General features: G+C 37.1%; 1 protein-coding gene across 2 annotated transcripts in view; it reads left to right on the forward strand.

The window, feature by feature from the left end:
- The window catches only part of BEAN1 (brain expressed associated with NEDD4 1), a 61332-nt gene that overhangs the window by 6513 nt on the left and 38298 nt on the right, over positions 1-16521 (forward strand). For both annotated transcript variants that reach the window (XM_040615083.1, XM_040615084.1), the window contains one exon: positions 6999-7133. In XM_040615083.1, coding sequence (XP_040471017.1) covers positions 6999-7133 — 135 coding nt within the window. The remainder of the gene's footprint in view (positions 1-6998; positions 7134-16521) is intronic.

The following is a 16521-nucleotide window of genomic DNA, read 5'->3' on the forward strand; positions in this document are numbered from 1 at the left end:
AAATACTGCTTCTACAACACTTTGGTTTTTGACCTCTTTAATTCTAAATTTCTTATCTTTTATTTGCTGGTTTTAGTTGCAAGGATGTTAATCCCTTTAATTCTATCATTAAAATGAGGATTTTCCTTTCAACAATTGTTTTGCTTCCTCATTAGAAGCATTATAAAAAGAAATAGTGAAATACATGCATTTTAAAAATGTTTTACTTTGGAATCTCTCCTATTGGCAAGTAATCTTTTTTAGTTCCATGGTTTAAGAGAAGCAGCTCTGTAAGCATCTGATCTTTACAGGTTTTCAGCATCCTAGTTTTATTCCTAGCTGCAAAATTGTTACAGGATGACTTCTACTTAAAAGACCCAACTAAAACTGAAGCTTTATTGTTCTAGGACCCACACAAAATAATTAGATTTGTCCTTCCAGATTGCAGGTGTCTAAATAACACAAAAGGTGGGAGGAAAAAAAAAGGTTGGCAGAAAAATTAATTGCTTTATATGACACAGCCATTTACGGAGAAAGCAAGGCTCTCCTGGCGCCTGGATTGGTATCTGTCCATTACTTGGCACTGACTTGCTAACAAGCTACTGCACTAGTTATTTTCTCTTGGAGCATCTTTGTCCAATCCCATACCTGTGTTTATTCTTGGACTTGAAGAAACAGACTTGCTGCAAGACAATCTCCAGAACATTTATTCTGCTTCTGCTTTTCATATGATTGTTTTATGTAGCTGTATTAATTGTCCACATACAACCTGTTGCCTGTCAGGCTCACACATGATAGAGAAATATTCTGAAGTTACACTTTATCTCAACGTTCAGTTCCCACTTACTCAGGATAGAAAAGTAACTACAGCTGGCCTGTACAGTTCTTCTAGTTAGATCACAAATACAGGTGGGTCTCCCTTCCACTGGAGAACCCAAGAGATACATAGAAATGACATATTTTTTATCAGGAAGTTACACACTTATCCTGAAACCAGGACAACACTTCAATCAGTAGAACAGCTTTCTGAGTCATTCTCAATCATTTAATGGGATGCTTCCAATTTTTAAACATTTAAAACAGACCCCAACTTACAGAATGGGTTAAATCAGGAATTTCTACAGCAAGGACTCAGGATCTTAAAGAGGTGAGCTTTACAAAAGAGATCTCACATCCTCTAGGGGAGGAAGTAATACAGCATGTGGCAGAGCACCCAGCAGATTGCAAGGTATTTAGTCCCAGTTTGAAGATTAGTTCTTACTAGGATAACTTCATACTGAACTTTGCTTCTAATCCACACTTAGCCATCTCCTTTTATTAGCACAGTTCAATATTTTGGGGTAAATGCTCCCCATTTATGATTATTTACAAGTTAGACTACTGAGGTACACGATGGCCGTTTTCACTTTCCAAAGGCACACAGTATGCAGCCAAGTCATTGGCCCAAACAACTGGCAAAGGAGCACAAAACTTTTTTTAATAAAGTAGGTTATAGAAAGCCCAACACAGAAAAGAAGAAACTGGAGTTTTTAGAAATTTGTAAACCATGTTTCCTTGTTGTCATCTTAATGTACTGCTCTGAAACTTGCCTCTAAAAGGTGCGGTGATTAGGCAGCCTACTGTGTGATCCTCATTCCCTGTTCAGCAAACAAATGTAAAAACTCTGCGGACTTGAACAGACAATAAAAGCTCTGAATGACAAACTAACACTCCCACTTTGTTGCAGGTGCCATGTTGACAAGTAGCCGAACAATATCTAGCAATTTGGTATTGTAATTATAACGCTGCCTCAGAGACACATCAGGAGAGGAATGTGAATCCAAAGCATTTCTGTTTTGGCCTGGAACTTGGTGCTAGAGAAAGAACACACATACGCTGCAAAGAGGAGCAACAAAGAATGGCTATTTGGGATTACTTTTATGCATCATTTGAAGAGTATGTTAAACTATGCTAATAATCACACTCCTCACACTAAACACATTCGTGGAATCAAATGTTCCTTTAGAAAGAATATGGGACATTCAATAACAGATTGAAAAAACCAGTTAAAATGTATTCGTGCTATTGTTTGTGTGCTGGACTGTGCGCTGTATAGTACTTTCTTAGCATCAGTCCAATCAGAAACTGTCCCAGTGTTCAAGGAGAGCACAAAAGCAGAATACCCCAACAAAGGTTTTGTATATACAGACACTTTTAGAAAAGACTTTGCTTTTAGAACAGCACAATCCTAAATGGAAACATGAGTAGAAACTGTTCTTTTGCAACTCAATCCTGTTAGCCAACCTGAAAGGTGTCTAGAAACCTGATAGTAGTCTAAAAGATAAAGAAAAGAAAAAAAAGAGGGAAAAAAAAAGAAGGAATAAAAGCTAGTTCAGAGCTTTCAGAGCTACATCTCTGCTTCTGATTAAAAAAAAAAGTTTCTACTGATGAAGGAAGCTGTAAATTGGAAATTTTCACAAAGCTGGAGACATAAGATCATACTTCAGGAGTGCTAGAGCATCTATAGAGGTAGAAAATAAGAAATTTTTCCCAGATTTTCAAACACAAAACTATGATTCCCAAATACAGCCAAGAACAGCATGGTAAAATGCAGGGCTAAAGGTATTAAGTATTAAGGTATAAAAGTATTAAGGTACCTTAATAGTATGGAAATGACATATTCTGTCTGTCCTCTGATTTAAGGTTACTGTAAATTCCTTTAGTTGCCATCAACGCAACTAAGGAACTGAGGGGCACAAGAAGTCACCAGACAGATAAGAATCTGTCTTCCTTAAATTGTGTTTTGCACAGTATTCTGTGTCATGCTCATCTAACTCATACAAGCACAACACAGCATTAAGCATCAAACTAGCATGTGCCATGTGTTGCTTATTCTCTCATCCTCTTGCCAAGCACAAGAGTTATTAAATCATCCCTGTGTCACTGGAGGCTCCTTCACCATGACTATCTTCCCACAGCTGGCTACAAAGGTTTCAAAGCCAAGCTGCAAGCAAGAACGAGGAATAAGTTTTTGACAAAGTGCAAAGGGTTACGCTGCAGAGAGTAGTCCCTGCTGGTGGATGATATCAGGGCATTATCAGACTCGGTGGTTGATACAAGAACTGCGTACCCACTTTAACAGATATATATAACTCAAAGGTCATTTGAATTAAAAAAAAAAAAAGTGATATTACCAACATAGGAAAATACAAATTTGGATAATATACAGTAGCTCTAAACTATCACGTGTAGTTTAATGGTGCAGGTTAATTTTCAACTTGTGGATTAATTTTATGCATCACATTTTCATAATATTGCATCTTAACCTAAATTTGATATGATCATTTTAATATTCTTAAATTACTCATTTTCACTTCATAAATCCATTCAAAGGCATGCTGATTTAGAATACAAACCTTGAAAACAATCAACATGCCATTGCATGGCACACTCGTGTTGGGAACAGGTGGGCTTAGAACTGGGAAGTGTTTCTCTGAAACAGACTTTATTAGCTCCCTGGCATCTGCGGAAAAAAACTGTTTTCAAATAAATTTTACTTCAGGGTAAAACACACTTTAAAGACAAAACACTTTCTGCTAATCTCTATTGAGATAGAAACATAATCTTGGAAAGTAATGCATCTTGTCACAAATGAAACTATCTGTCTCAAAAGAATTTTCATTGCATAGAATTTAAACATTGTTATTTGTTCAGTCAGTACCAAACTGAATCCGATGCCTACTTCTGTCTCTGCCTCCTGCATGACTATAGGCCTGTGCCTCAGTTTCTTCCTCAAAAAAACATTTACATATTTTCAGTCTTCGTGGGTTTCTTGGTTATTTTGCAGCTCACCTTGAGAACAGATGAAAGACTTGTATCATCAGGATTCACAAAAGACAATTTACTTTCACTATACCTGGGAAAATTTCCCAGGAAATACAGCTTTATGGGATAGGTTTGCACACCCCTTTTTTTTAACTATCATTGTCCCCCACTGCTTTTAAGTCAAAAAAAAAATTGGATCTGCCCATATAATTTCTTACAGCTTGCAATCTTAATGGTCCTCCCTAAAGATAATAAAACATCGCAACGGTTTTCTAGCATTTTCATTAAAATAAAATAAAAATAAAGTGACTTAGTAGTTCAACAACAACTAGCAGAAACAGAAAGCATATTATTACTTTCTGGACAAGAAAGAAGAGGCATTTAAGTGACCTTTGAAGTAGAGCCAGTAAAGCGGTGAAAAGTAAACCAGGAATTTTATTTTGCAGGAACTGTAGAAAACTTTCTTCTATCCAAAAAGTAGTGAAATCGTAGCCAGTGATAGAGAATTGGTTTGAGCTAGTAAAAACAGGAACAGTGAACAGAAAGAAAGGGTGTAGACTGGAGCAAGTCCAAAGATGTTTAAAATAATTAGGGCAACTTCAAACTAGATTCCAAACTAAACAGACTTTATGGAAGATACAAGTAAGTGAGATGCATGCCAGGACCACTGATTCCAATAAATTTGCTAATATATTATTTTTTCCTTTTGCATAATTTTCTTCCAGTCAATTATGTTTTGATATTTGCAATGACTGTGTAACCAGTCTAAAGTTAACAAAAGTTGTTCCCTTTTACACAATGACTACATCTGGTACCACAAAGTAATTATTGCTTAACTGCTTCTTCTGTAAGATTTTAACTCAAAAAAAAAACAAACCACCAAACCAAAACTAACAAACAACAACAACAACAAAAAAAAAAGTAATCGGACCAGAATCCCCACAACTTTAAGCACTGGCAATTCTATGCCATTTTACCCCAAAATTGTCTGAGATGCCTACCAGAAATACAGTAGTCATTTGGGAAACGTACTGCAAGTTGTTCTGAAAGTACAAATTGACATGATCTGATTATTGGCTTCTAGACTGCAGAGCTGACAGGTACAAGCGTACAATCATAAGATTTACTTTAACAGAATGTTGTCAGTGCTGGTGGTATTTATTAATGCATTTGGGGGTACTGACATCTTCTACTGGAGCAGCTATGTGGAGAATTGGAAACCATGAACAATTACTCCAAACTGCATGATTTCACAGCTACGAAGGACAACAAAATGGTTTCAAATTAAAAATACCAGCTGAAACCAGGACAACTGGAGAGCAAACAAAAATGTGATGTAGCAGAACTGCCTGTCTTCTGTTGGGTACCAATTTGCACACCACACTAGCCTTTCAAGGCCTAGTATTTTTCAAGTTGGGCTTGAACTTCTATTTGCCTGTATCTGTAATGTTTTAGATTGTTCACATAAAGTAACCTGAACACTCTAGAGTAACAGCTCTAACACTCTAATGAAATTTAAAGCTGAATTCCAGAGTCTTTCTGCACAAAGGTCTTCCTTGCCAAACTTTAAATCTTTTTATTTTGTTACTAATGAACTACTTTTTGTCTGTTTTACTTCTTTCTCTTTCTCATTATTGGAAGGCCCTACAAAACCATGCAACCAAATTATGTCAGTGTATCCATTTGCACACTCAGATGCACTTGGCAGAATATGGTTTCCTTTTATCTACCATCAAAACAAGACCAGTTTCAATAGCACTACTGATGAAATGTGGAAAAAAAATTTATAAAATAATCCCATCTTTGAATAACGTAGGAGGTTTTTTCCCCTCTTTTCCTAGGTAGCTTTCTGACTTCCTGATCCCCATGAATTTGTTTGTTCCTTACAGTATGTTAAAAGATTTTTAACCTAACAAACTGAAATACATTTATATAACAAGTTCTTTTTCAATTATTTGCTGTGTGTTTTAGATGGTATGGTTGCTAATTGGCATTCCATGGGATATTTTGTATTGTGCAGTTAATGTGTCCAAAAAAAAAGTCAAGATATACTCTTCCTTGCATAAAGATTCCCCAACTCCTTTTAAAATTTTGTATTATGCAGCTGCTGTTTGAATGTTTATGGACATCAAACAAAACAGCTGTTTTGAGTAGCCAGTGAAAGCTAAACACCTGTTGCTTGCTGGCATTGCATTTGCAGTGACCATGCTCTCCCCAGGCGTACCCGCAGCACTGCTGCACTAGGAAGGGTGATCCTGTTCAGATTTAAGAAGTGATGACTCTCCCAACCAGCACTCTCATTTCTTGTGCAAATATGTTTTGCACAGAAGCATAGAAGCATGGCCTGAAAGCCTACTTTTCTTGTTACAGGGCTTAGACTGGTATCATCTCTCCTTTGAGAGTTGGAAATTCCTGTTCATGCATGTGTGTATGCATAAAGATAAAAGAAACCACAGTACACTATCAAAAGGCAAGATAAAAATTACTCCTTTTCCTTCTTTCTAGGCAGAGATGTGTGATTCAGTTTTCTACTCAGCCCCCAAGAATCAACAGTAGGCCTGGGAAGCATCTTCAATCTTTCAACTGAGGAGCTAGTCAAAGATTCGGCTTCATGCAGAGCTGCAGACCCTACTGTATAGGATTTAATGTCTCTGCAAACCAAATCTAAGTTCATGTCTCCATAAATTTACCCAAGGCTTTACTAAGATGATTCAAAAAATCCTTCCCCGCTCTATCAGACTGAGTTCCTACGCTTAATTGTCAAACTGGAAAGGGATTGTGAGTTATACTTACAGCTAAGAAGCCCTTAATCCAGTCCTTCAGGTTTATGCAAGATAGCAGATCTCTTTTTTCCCCCTCATTTATCCACTTTGTGTGTTAAGCTGGGGCAAAGGTGGATTATTTGGTTTTGGATGTTAAAGCATGTAAGTCAGTAGGCTAGGTGCCTCAGAGACATGGTACCCTTGTAATTTCTTTGGTATGCTTCACCTAGACCTCATCTGTCTCAAACACTATTTAAATGATCAGCAACAGCAGTATAGGAAATATTTGTCTGAGTCTGAGACCCTTTTCACACCTGACAAAGAGGAAAGAGTGTTATGATCCACACAGGGCTTTCAAAAGCAGAAAGATTGACTTTCAGGAGACTGTGGCTTTGTTGCTTAGGATGGAGTTGCTTGTTACACAAATTTATCTGTTGTTTCTCCTCCTTTCAGATGAACAGCACATTCTGCCTTGTAAGAAAGAAGAACTACAGTGTGGTGACGGACTCTGTCTCTTAAACTGGCTGCGCTGTCACTATAAGAAGGACTGTGGCAGAGACTACATGTCCATCAAATTAACATGCTCAAGTGAGTTACCCTTCACTTTCCTAAGTCATGACACAACATCCTACTAATGTGAACGCATTTGCTCACCAAATTGGTAGCAATATACAGTTCTAAACATTAGATTTGATCTGTCTTTGCTGTTGCAAGGATATGGATATTTAGAGGTTTATTTATTCATATGTCTAAATCATTTATAGTGCATGCTGTTTTCAAGTAGAATGGTAGACAAATACTAGCAGTAGTGGGAATGGAAGACTTGGTCGAGTTCAAAATGCATTAATCTAATGTATTGTGAAGACTGCTGCTCTGGATAGCCAGTTGAGGTGCAAGAAGAAAGAAAAGAAAAGGAAAAAAAAGCCTCAAAGGCAGTCACCATTGGTGGAAACAACTAGACACTGGCAGCTCTGTGGAGCAGCACTGCTGGCCAGGCCCACTCCATTTGCAAATGTTAATGTGAATACACAAACAAACTTCCAGCCAATTGCAATAATATTTGGGCAGGGGAGAGGTAAGATTTACTGTCAAGTCAGAGATACCTAGTGTGTTTAAAAGAGACAGGGCAACTTTTGTAAACAGTGCAGAGAGTTTTAGCCATTTGGGTTTAGAACCAGATTTGTTGCAAATAAGTTGAATGGTGAGTTGGAGGAGCTCTGCTGAAAAGTGTGTTGTAATCTCAGCAAACTTGGTGATGTAGCCATCTCAGCTTTTTCTGTTCCTACTTTTAGCTTGAATTGCACAAGTAAACGTAACGAGCAACAGTTTTAACTCTTGGAACCTTCCTTGTAACATACCCGTTTTGTAACTAGCAACATCTAAGAGGATAAATTACTTTCAGACCTCTATTCTACATGATACAAATAGAAGGTATCACATACTGCTGTCACTAATTACTTGCCAGAAATATTTGCAGACTTGGCCGTTTTAGTCAACACATCATTGTACACAGAAGAACATAGTAGCAATTCTGCAAAAAGACCAGAAGTTAGAACAGAGAGACAGATTGAGAGCTACTGGCAATACACTTCAGATGAAAGTAAACAAATGAGTTTCAGGAGTGAGCCTAGTACGCTCCATCCTCTAATTTCATGGAGGCAAGATAGAGCTAATCCAAAGTAAAACCCTCTGAAACATGCACAGTGTAGAGAGCAGGTGTCAACACCATTTAGTCTCCAGATCCATGCTTGTCACAACCCGCTACCTGCTTTACAGTGGAGTTCCAGCACTCATGCAACACAAGCACTCTACAGAATTGATCATAGTCCATTAAGTAGAGCAGGATTCAGGTCAGATCCATGGAGCATGAAAGCTTATGAGTTTATAATGGAGAATTCAGAAGGGCTACAGTTAACATGCATGGGAGGACATACAAAACCTGAATTTAGGCAAGACCTCAGGTTCTTATGCTCTTAATTCCTAATCTAATCAGCAGATATTAGAACTAGGCATGTGGTTTGCTTTTTTCGCTGAGAAAACATATTAAGTGTGGTTATGGAAGATTTAATGGGAACACATCAGTTTTGATGGTCTTGCATCTTGCCTGTATCACATGAAAACCTTTCACCAACTTACACTGCACAGAAGTATATGTTATTTTCTGCCCTTCTATAAAGTGCATAAACTAAGTAGTGAGTGGCAACAAGCTCTTTTTAATATATGTAAATATATATTTTTTCTAAATGCAAAGCTGTTATTCAGAGCTAATAAGAAAAAAATACAATGACAACTGAGTAAAATAGAGTCAAATAGTCACAGGTTTGCTTTGAACATGTTACAGTAGTTAAGAGCTCAAAAACACAAACCCAACATATCATTTGCAGTAGTTACAGAAGCACACACAAATCAGAAATTGCCTAAAGGAAAAATTCATTATTTTTCCTTGGAAAGACTGATTTGCTCTTCACAGATGAAGCTGAGAGCAGAGTGTCATCCAGCAAGACACTAACACCTGTCACTTTATATATACTTCACAGACAGAGAAATGTTTCAGACGAGTGCCGAAGCACCTTTATCATGTGCTGGTTTTGCTGAACAGCAGCAAGACCTGTTAGAAGATCAGTACCAACAGAAAATCTACACAGAATGACTATGCAATTAGATCAGGTGTACCATTTCCTTCAGTCTCATACTGTCCAGAATAGCACTGCTACCTAGTAATAAAGCACAAGGCAGTGACAGAGCTAGATGGAATTCAAAAGCTGACAGATTTCCATAGGCAGTTAGCATTTGCATCAGGAAGTCACATCTGAACATGCAGATAAATAAGCACATGAAAAAAGTACTTGTGTATAAAAAAAATAATCCTTTTCTGACTAATCTATAGGTAACGTATAATATATATATCAGGCTGTGTGTATATATAAAAACAGATATGTATCATCTTTATTCTTTTTCTTTCTATATATGTGCACAATAGAGGCACTCCACATGAGTTACTTCTTGTTCTTATTTCTAACTTTCTGCTTTTGTGATACTAACATCTAAACATTTAGCCCATAGGTTAGAAAACAGTTTCATTCATTCAGTCTGTTTCATCCTAATATATTTTAGAATTTCTTGGAAGGATCCAAGAACCTGTGGTGCCCACTGAAGGCAATAGTCATTTAAAGCACTACACCCTTGAGCCATAAAGCATGAATCAAAATATCAGGCTTTTAGATATTAGTTACCATTATTCTTTCTCATCTTAAATGTGTTACTTTTAACTTTACAGTTTATGGGTTTCCATTCAGTATTTTAATTTTATTTTATTTTGGCCAAGAAAAATTCATCTATTTCATATGAAACCCACACATAATAAAAAGAACAGGTACCAAGAAGGAAGTGTAGTTCGCTTATTGCATGCTCTTTTATTAAAGCACTAGTAAGAAACATCTTTAAAGCTTATCTCAATCATATAACCTATCCAATGATTACCTTGTGTGTCCTTGGACAATTTGTCATGCTGTTTAAGGAAGCTGATTAAAAATGCAAATAGATCTATCAAATGCGAACGTTGTTTTCTTTTTTTGATGTTTTCAAGAGACATAGGGATTGTCACTTTTTTTTATTTTTTATATATATATATATATAAATAGTACAATTTACTTTCACATTATTATTTCAACAACCTGAAAACCTTTTGGTAAGTGGCATTAAGTCACTTAAACTTGTTTTTTTAACAACAGGCAAGTGCAGTGTACTACAGCACTACAGCTATCAAACTGTCGCTAATAAAAAATGTATGGCCATCATCTCCCCACATATGTTTAGAGGCCACATCTGCATTCCCCCACACTCATGCACACAAATTCCCAGTGAAAATTTTGACCTTCTGCTAAATTTCTGTTTCTTCAAGGACAAAAACTGACAAAATATTTTCTGAGTCAAAATGCTGGTAGTCACCAGCGTCATTGCTACTCTGTGTATTTATGAATGCATATTACTAGCATGCAATAGAGCCTGCTACTACTTGTAGTTGTGATGAAACGGGAAAGGAGCTGTTGACTGGGCTTTTTTTTTTGACCCAAACAAAAGCTATAGTCCAAACTTCTGCCATGCAATATGGTACTCCTAGACTAAAAATGCCTCAGTGAATGCTAAGCAGATGTTTTGAAATTGTTTTCCATTGGGGTGGAAGTTTGGAATTTTCATGATAAATCATAATGCAAAACTAGTATACAGACAGGTTAAAATTTCCATTTCTATCATGTTACAAATTAGTAATTTCAGCATAAAAAATAAGAAAATAAAGTTATATTCCACCTTTTGAGCTGTCTGTGAAAACAGCCCTTGTCAAAGTTATTCTTAGCTATGGAAACTGAAAATCGTGACATGCTGGAATTTAAATCCCTTTCTATTGCTTAAAGTAAGTTGTTGGAGTAGTGTTTTTATCATCAATGATTTTATGCTTACAGCCTGAAATTATGCAGAGGGCAGTGAAAAGCTTAAGCACGCAGCATTAAATGTTATTAAGATTTGAGAGGATCTTCCACGGTGTACAGTTCTTCATCTAGCATTTGTGTGTATCCTGGGAGCTGTAGATCAGCTCTTGCCTCCAAGTCAAGCTCTGTCAGTTAAAGACTGTGCCATCACAGTTGCTCACCTCCATCTACTAGGAATCATCCTCATAAACCAGTTGATGGAGTACTTAAAATGAGTACTCCCTAATCTGGTGACAACACCAGCTAGGAAGGATAGGTTTATATTTAAATAAGGGGGTTGGATCAGCTCCTCAGATTTTGTCAGCAGCTTATTAGGAAATTGTCTGTGAGCCTCAAGAATTAGAGGGAGAATAACCCTTGGCAAAAGGAGAAAAACTGTCACAGAGAAGAGGGTAGTATCTTCACAAGCATCTGTTCTGATTGAAGCATAGCTTGTTGAAGCTTGACCCTGAGAAAGTAAGCCTGAGATTACTTCCTGAGCCTAAAATTCCTGAGTAGGAGGTCCCCATTATACTATATAGAGAGCAAAGTGTCCATAAGTGCCGTTCAGATCACAATCCTTGCTTCTCATGGAAGGATTGAACATACAAGCATATACCACTGCACTCAACAACAAGCAGATTAACCCTCTGAACCCTGCTCACAAGACTGTTTTCCATGTAATTAGCAAAGCGCTTTTGTGATACAATCAATTCATTACATCACCAAGCAGCTGGTGATACTGTCACATAGTGCGCAGAGTTCTATTTCTTAAATTCATTATATGGAATATTTATCAAAGTCCAAAAAGAATTTCAATATTGATAACATGCTTTACTGTGTTACTTCGTTTTACTCTTTTTATTTTAATTTTGTTCCGCTTCCTTCCCCCACCTCTGGCCTTCTATAAACCCAACATACCTTTTAGTAAAGCTGAAACAGCAGTAATAGTACTGTTTCTATATGTCAATTAGTGAATACACAACATATACACTATAAAGAAAACACGTATCTTTTGGAACCATCTTGAAAAACCTGTACAATACTATTACTTTCAACCATACATCAACACGCATCAAACTAGAAAAAGAGAACCTTTTCAGGATCTTCTGAAAAGCAGTACAGTTCACTCCCCAGTAAACACCTACAGTCAGGACTTAGGTACTTAGTTGTTTCTGCTCACAGGCAAGTCTGTCATCAGCTTTTGAAACTGCAGAATTGTTGGTGGACTACAGCTATACAGGGATTCCCAGGGAAGCTGATCACATGCAATTTTATTTGGCAAAGCAGGAATAAAACAGCAATTCAGTCTCAGCTATCAACTCGTATAATAGAACAGTCACCTAGAAGAACTGGGATAAAATACAGCCACCAAAGTAAAAGGAAGGGATGTCTTTCCTATTGCCCCAAGGAAATTATCCCATCAATCTGAAAAGTTGTCAATCTTTCCTATCAACACTAGAGCCCTTAAAAATGCATCACAGAAGCATGGTGGTACTTAGGTTTAAACTCGTAGCTCTGATGTGAATATTCAGGCCTTTAAACAAACACGCAACTTCAGATTACAGAATCCAAAAGCATGGAAGGTTGTGCTTTGTGCAGGTTTAAAAACAAAAAGCTTTTCCATAGTATACCCATTAGAAGTTTATTTATCCAACAGTTTTCTTTTTCAGTCTGAGAAAGCCTTTTTTCTTTACACAGAGAAATAAATGGCCAAATTCCTCAGTCTGTTATATGTGCTCACTGTGCATGTACATTCACTGCTGGGGATTTTGGATGTGTCATTAGCTAAGGAAAATGTGCAAGATCTACTTCTTAAACACTGGCATTACATCAACCGCAGAAGCAGACTAATGACAGAGTGAAAGGGAAATGACTTTCAAATCACCTCCTGCCCATTGTGTCATTATTGCCTGACCTAATAGTCTGGATTCACGTACTTAGGCGTTAGGAGGGAATAAAATGAGAACCTTTTGTTCTAGTATGTTTAAAATCAGATACAGTAGTGTCTTTAATGTGGGCTCCTTGTACCAGTAACCACTACCATGTGGTCTCAGTAGTCATTTAGAGTAAGAGATTGCTTTGTATCAGCTATGCAGGTAAGCAGGATCTCAGAAATGGGAAGGGCAAAGGAAAAAGAGATGCTAAGAAAGGAGTTCAGAAATAAATACCTAGGAAAGGGGGAAAAGCATAACTGACAGTTCTTTCTCAACTGTATTACAGCAGTTTTACTGCCGTGTAGCTCCCTGAAATCTCTTGTGGCTTACTGCTGTAAGACACAAATGAGGCCATGGTATTTTAAGGATATCCAGCACTGTTGTGGACAGTCCAGTCACACTGGAACTCTTGACGTTATTATTTGTCCAGTTACGACCAAATGGCAGAGACATTCCACTTTTCCTATTTGAGATGGTGAGAAAGATTCCAGAGGGGTTACACACAGAATAGTAGTTATAGAGGAAAGATGGGATATAGAATTTTAAACATCCTTTCAGACAGGAAAAGCTTTGCAGCTAGCCACAGTAGTGAATTTTTAAGGGAAGGGAAGGGGAGAGAAGGGGAGGGGAGGGAATCAGGAGAATCTTGGGTCCTCAGAATCAACATCCACAGTACCTACTGAGAGTAACAGTGGACCTTCCAGTGACGCTATATTCCAGGAGGGATGTCCATCATATGTTGAGCATCCTGCTACAAGATGGAAAACATCCATGCTGTCACCACTAACCATGGTCTAGTTGTGGCAGGAAGAGCCTCAACAAGTGGTGGAGCAAACAAGAAAAATGCGGGATAAGTTATTTTGAGAGGAAGGAATCTTTGTTGTTCTGTAGCACCTTGCACATCCAGTTTCCTAAGCATGGTTTCTATGCGTTATAGTAACATAAATAAAGAATATCAGTACCAGTCAGTGTGTTGAGCCATAGCTCCAATATTCCTAAAATGCCATTTATGGCATCACAGTAATCGACAAGCTACATGTGTGCATTCATAGAGATGATTCTTACACAACCAACCATATATGCTTACCAACAGATGATGTGTGCATACACATAAACAAAGCTCTGTAAAAGAGATACTTTAACTCAGAAAGAAAAAATAAACTAGGCATTAATTTCATATTACAGAGTTATAATCCCCACAATTAAGTTATTTTTTACCCTCCACAGTTATCTTGGCTTTCAGAGACAAAATAGTTACTACCTTAGCTTACTCTGAGAGCTTAATTTTAGCATCTAAGAAACAAAACACTGGCATAAAAGTATGTCTTTTAATGTGCACCTACCGTGAAATTCGGCCTAATGGGAAAGAATATGAACTATTTAAAGTGTATTTGAAGAATGAATATATTTGCCTGTTCCTTCCTGTATCAGTCAACCAGAATCACCACATGAAAACATGCATTCTTGTATCTTTCTTCTTCTCTCTTTCTTCCCCTTCCTTGGGCTCCCTTTTCTTAACTTGACTGGCAGTGATTTTTCACTGTTAAATCCTCTTGAATCAGAAGTAGAACCACCGCTAAGTCTTAACAAAGGCATTGTACTACACGTACTCAAGGAAAACTGCCCTGACAAGCAATGCAGGGATTTGTTCCAGTTGAGAAAACAAGCTAGTATTTCCCTTGCTGTAAAAGGAAATCAAATCTATAAACTTTGCTCAAGGGTTAACCATACATTTCTCAGAAAATACACTCAGCAAAATAGTGTTGACCTGTAGCACTTAAGATGTTCTTGCCTTCACCTACTTTTTCCACTCCTCTAGCCAACCATTTAGCATAGAAGCTTCCATGCACACAAAGAATTCAGCTGTCTTTTAGTATCTCAAATTACCTATGTGCTTAGGGGTTTTTTAAGGCTGTATTATCTATCTAGAGACTTTCCTGAAACTATGAGAAAGTAGTATTAAAGGCTAAAATCCTGCTTCAGATTTAAACATACATTTTCATGGGAGCCAAAAAATCTGTCCCACTGAAGCCAAACATAGTCATAACCTGTGCAATCATTGTTCCCATTTCCAAAAGTTACATGACTGGAGTCTTTTGTACCGAAGAAATTGTCTTTTATGTCACTTGATACTTCTTTTTTTATTATTGAAGTAATTAAACACTACATAAAAACTTAAAGTAACTCTGTCATAAAGACTTTACGTAAGGCTCATATTAACAGGAGCCAGGTTTATGTTTGTTCTAAAAGCTGCACCTACACAGATAACCCCACATATTGCTTTTCTATTAAGTACCACAGGCCATTTGGATTAATAATCTCCATCACTATCTATGCAGCTTTATATAAAATCATGTAAGTAGTCCTGCCTATGGAAAGCTGTATCTAGATAATCCTGCCTAGAGTCAGCTAGGATGGTTAACATAATTTTGTCACGAGACGTTGAAGGAAGTATGTTTGAATACTCTCCAGACTGATTTGGGACAGTTCTTGTCAGAAAAGCAGATTTCAAGGGAGGCATGGTACTGCTATTTAAACAACTATTAGATTAACATAACATCGCTTGAGATAATAGAGTGACAACAGTCACTCTATTTTAACCTAATGAATGCATTCTTTTGTTTCCATTGGTTCCAATTCCATAAAATGTCCTTTTAAAGTTATTCTAACTGAAGAAAAGGAATTTGTCATTTCACAATCTCCTTGCAAATTTGTATTCAGGCTTCTCCTAGTCCTTGCAAACAGTTTCAGAGAAGGTATAAAGAACCTCTCAGTACAGGTTTACATACTCTAGCTTTCCAGTGGAGACAGACAGGTACTCAGGAAGGTGACTTGATAGAGGTTCAGCCTGCCCTGTAGATGCATCCAGTCTTTTCTAACTGCCCAAATGGTAGACCTAGAAAGTAGTGATTCGTAAAATAAGCTCCAAAGTGAAATTCCAAAAGTGGGTGAATAGTTGCCCTTAATCTGTGCGATACTGTTATGCACCACTGAAATAGATATGAAACCTAGTTTTAGTGATCTGAAGGAAACACAAATGGAAGGCATGTTGGAGGCACTGTCTTTACAGGAAAGAACTCCGAAATCAAGAGACCCAGTCTGTCCTGTATCTGCCAATTTCTTCCCGAAAAATCATTTCATCTTCTGTTAACTTCACTACTTCTCCTAACAAATGTGCATAACTACATTTGTCAGCTTTGAATATTGCAGTAATATAGGAATCCTAGCACTCTTATGAAGCAACAGAATTATATTCCTTATATTCAGGAATATCTTCATATTATATTTATATTTTATATATATATTAAATAATATATATATTATATATAATATATTATATAATAGTTTCTCTATTAGGAACAACACTTCAGCATCCCAAAAATAGATAAAGAGAGGGGGGAAGGAAAAAAAAAACACCTGTCTGTATCTTATTCAGGGGCACATTAGTAAATCAGTTCTTACAATCTTGCTGACTAATTCAGGCTTCTTAAGACATCAAATTGTTCATTGTAATGATAATTTAAACAATCTGTGTCATGCAATTAAGTTCTGAATTCAATGCTACTTGTTACT

Source organism: Falco naumanni, chromosome 15 (assembly GCF_017639655.2).
Source record: "Falco naumanni isolate bFalNau1 chromosome 15, bFalNau1.pat, whole genome shotgun sequence".
Classification (NCBI taxonomy): domain Eukaryota; kingdom Metazoa; phylum Chordata; class Aves; order Falconiformes; family Falconidae; genus Falco; species Falco naumanni.